General features: G+C 44.4%; 1 protein-coding gene across 1 annotated transcript in view; it reads left to right on the forward strand.

Moving 5' to 3' along the window:
* The window catches only part of CYP4V2 (cytochrome P450 family 4 subfamily V member 2), a 20116-nt gene that overhangs the window by 10842 nt on the left and 5036 nt on the right, over nt 1-4238 (forward strand). Inside the window, exons 7-8 of the mRNA XM_017507001.2 lie at nt 184-369; nt 3885-3987. Coding sequence (XP_017362490.1) covers nt 184-369; nt 3885-3987 — 289 coding nt within the window. The remainder of the gene's footprint in view (nt 1-183; nt 370-3884; nt 3988-4238) is intronic.

Consider the following 4238-nt stretch of genomic DNA (forward strand, 5'->3'; position numbering starts at 1 on the left):
AATGCCTGAAATATTAATAAGAGCCTTTACCGTATTTTCACAAGAGCCTATGTTGTCAAAATGTTGAAATAGAAAGGTTTAGAAAAAATAAATGAAAGAAACTCGCATATTTTATAAGAAGATGCATGACTAGGCACATCCAAGTCCAAACTGACGCATGTGATTATCATTCAAATGATACAGGTCATCGCTGAACGGGCCAATGAAATAACGGCAGATGGCGAATGCAGAGGTGATGGTAGGGGCTCTGCCCCCTCCAAAAACAAACGCAGGGCTTTTCTTGACTTGCTTTTAAGTGTGACTGATGATGAAGGGAACAGGCTAAGTCATGAGGATATTCGAGAAGAAGTTGACACCTTCATGTTTGAGGTATTGTTTATTGATTGTTATGTTCAGATATCATTAAACACATTTCAGTTGTTTTTAGAATCTTTAGCATTATTTGTTAAAATTTAATCAAATTTTAAAGTAGTTTAATATAACTAAGGAAGATTCATTATATTTTCATTAGACATTAGAAAATTTAAGAAACTGCTTAAGCACCAGCTCAACCTCCTTCTTCAGGAAACGATTTTGCTGAGTGCTGGGCACAGCAGTAGACATTTTTTATTTTTATTTTTTTAAACTCAAGAAACCCTAAGATTTGTCAGAGTTTTCCCAAGCAGGCGACCAGCCCAGGATTGCTCTCAGTTCTCCACATGGCTTCAGCTTCCTTCCAACCTCCCAGACCCGCAAGTCCACGTCCTCACCACCTCCTTTTTGGGGTTCTAGCAGACGAGCACTTAGCTACTGCCATGAGCTGCTCTACCTAAAGAGTAAAAGCCCTCCGACAGAAATTTCAGCTGGCTCATGATTCTAAAGAGATCTCCGCCCTCAAACTTAAACATATATATGGGAAGTACTTTTTACGAAGATAGCCTAGGTATTAAACACTACAAAGAAGGACTCTCTATGTGAATGGCAAAATAGATAAAGCACAGCTTTCGGAAGCCCATGTAGTAGTATCCTCTGCGTGGAGCAGAGTGAAAGGCACCTGAGTTGTTAATGGCTCTGCCACGGACGTGTTAGCTGCTCTGCGGGAGCCTCTGGCGGCAGTGCCAATGCCTGTGCACTCTTGTGTGAGGCTCCACAACGCAGTGGAAGAAAGCTGTGTGAAGGGGCTTTGGATCCTAGTTCCAGTTCAAGCTCTGTGCTGATTAGCCAGATAAGATAGTTCTGATCATTCCAGAGCTCTGTCACAACTTTCCTATGTGCAAAAAGGAGAGATGGACTGCATTGGAGGTTTTAAGCTTTTTAAAGCAGAACACTTCACGGAAAATAAGTCTTAAGCAGAAAATGGACATCTAAGTTAGCTGAAAAGTAGAGGTTAAGAGTGTGGGCTTCAAGACCAAACCCCAGCTCTACGGTGCAGGAATCATGACCTCAAGCACCTCACCTAGCCGTTCTGGGCCTGAATATTCTTATTTTAATAGCACAAGCCTCATGGAATAGTTATGATGATTAGATTTGTAAAGGTGCTCTGAGAATCGTGATTGGCCCATAAGGAGTATGCAGCAGATACCGGGTGTTATTATTTGATGTTGAAGTGGAGAGACCTTCTCACATCTTCACCTTGCCCACACACACACACACATATACTCCTGTACACACATACACAAACACACACATGCACACACCCACATACATATGCATACACACATACGCTCATACACATACACATACATGCACAGACACATGTATATACCCATATACGCTCATGAACATACAAACGTATATACCCATATACACACATGCACATATACACACATACACAAACACACGCACACACCTACCTACACTCATGCATATACACACATACATGCACACACATGCACACACACATGTAGGTCCACATTCACACATGTGGGCATACATACACTCACACACAAATATACACACACATAGACTCATGTACATACACATGCACGCATGCATGCAGACACATACATGCACACACCACCCCCACACACATGCACACATTCGTATACATTTATGCAGATAATCACACATACAAAAACATATACACACCTATATACACACATGCACATATACACATATATGCACATATATATACACATGCAAACACAAATGCACACAGCCATGTACACTCATGTATACATAAGCACAAATGCACACACAAACATGTGTATATATCCACATACAGCATGCATCTATGCACACACGCCATACCTACATGTACACACGTGTACATGTATGCACACCCCCATACCTACATGTGCACACATGTACATGTGCACACATTCCATCCATCTCCTACCAGGAACCTCTCACTTTCATGAAAACAACCAGAACCAGACTAATGATTTTTCTTTTGGTTCCGACACTCCTTGAAATTCTAACTCTTTTCTTCTCTGCATTGAATGGAGGTGTACCAGGTGTAAGTCTACAGGCTCTAACTGCCCGGGTTCCAGCTGTGAGCTAAAAGTGGGTGTCCCCCCTGCTCTGCCAGTGCGCCTTGGTGCTTTACGTTTGCCTCATCATGCCTTCTGCGGATGGCAGACAAAATAAAGTTGAAGGCTCAGCGGACTCCTCTTACGCCTTTGGATTAGGCTTCTGCTCATAAATTCAAGGAAAGCTATTAGACTTGTTTAGCCAGCGTACTTCCATATGCACTTAGCAGACAAGCGGGCACGATGGGCCAGAGCGCAAAACTGGAGCTCCAAGCAGTTTCTGTAACTGCAAGTGCTAGGAAAATGCAATGAGGCGCCAGCCTCAGGGACCTGTAGGCTGCGTATTTTAAGAATTGCAGAATAAGCCCCAAGCAATTCAATTCACGAGCTGTTTTATAAAACAAGTACGTTGGAGATTTCTGCACAGAGAATGAAATATTATAATAATCGCTTGTGCCACATAGGGAAAATGGAAACGTGAGATCTTTTATAGAGGTGATCATTTTTTTCTCTTTTTGTCCTTAGCGTTTCACTCAGAGAGGTAGATTACTGTGATTGATTTTCCAGACACATTTTTTTTTCCTTTAGAACTCACCACTTTTGCATAAGGGAATGCGCTAGGGAGCTGAAGAGGTAGATGAGAAGCCAAGGTCTGAACTATCAAGTGGGTAGGGAAGAAGGTAGCCCGAGTGTAAGAGGTGGAGGCAGAACCTCCTGAGTGCACAGGGTGTGGTGGTGGCATCAGCACAGCTGGCTTTGTCCTCAGACGTGCCCAAGGCTCAGCTCCTGCCTCTGCCTCCCACGAAGCTGCTTAGCACAGGAGACATTATTTCACCACATCTTTGCCCTGAGTTTTTAATCTCTGAAATGTGAATAACAGTAATGAATCTTCCGTGGAGTTTTTGTGCAGATTAATTGACTCAGTTTTTGCAAAGTACTTAGTATTTTGCCTACAACTCAGCAAGTATTAAATGAGGTTGTTGTCGACTTTTGAATGCGGAGGATGTGACTTAGAACCACACCTATACCCCCTGGCACCTGCCGTCCACAGGTAAGGCCCACCTTACAGATGGGGGAGGGCAGAGAAGTACAGACTTGCCAAGCAGGCTCTGGGACATCAGGCTTCGTTCCCTTCAGAGGTGCAGCTCACCTAGTGCCCATGGAACCGCCTTCATTAACACAGCCCCAGGCACGTCCCATGAGTGTGCACACTCCACTGAGCGGCGTGGAGCTGTCATGTCTAGGCATGAACCTCCACTTTTCAGGAATTGTTTGCTTGTTTATCACCGAGGTAAGGTGCTGCACAGAATTAATTATGTTCTTCAATCACAGTGCAGCCGTCAAATCCAGAGACAATTCAGAAGCGGTTTCTGGTCACTGCCAATCATTGCAGGCTACCTCTGCTTTTTAAGCTACTGTTTTCTCCGTTTGTAGGGCCATGACACAACTGCAGCTGCGATAAACTGGTCCTTACACCTTTTGGGTTCCAACCCAGAAGTCCAGAAAAAAGTGGACAATGAGCTGGATGACGTGTTTGGTATGTTTGGCCCTTTCATTGGTTCTATTGTGGTGCCGAGTCCTCTGCAGAGATGCCAGTGTGTTCACAACAACGAGCAGGAACGCTTCCCTGCGGGATCCTTACCAGTACCATCCCCTTTGCAAGGCCTCATCCATTCACTCACAGGCCTCTGCCAGTCACCTGGCAAGTGACCGCACTGGGCTGGATGCTGGGGTGCACAGATGCATGCTGCTGTTCTTGAGGTTAGATGCTGGGGTGCACAGATGCGT

The sequence above is a fragment of the Cebus imitator genome, unplaced genomic scaffold (assembly GCF_001604975.1).
Source record: "Cebus imitator isolate Cc_AM_T3 unplaced genomic scaffold, Cebus_imitator-1.0 Scaffold365, whole genome shotgun sequence".
Lineage (NCBI taxonomy): Eukaryota > Metazoa > Chordata > Mammalia > Primates > Cebidae > Cebus > Cebus imitator.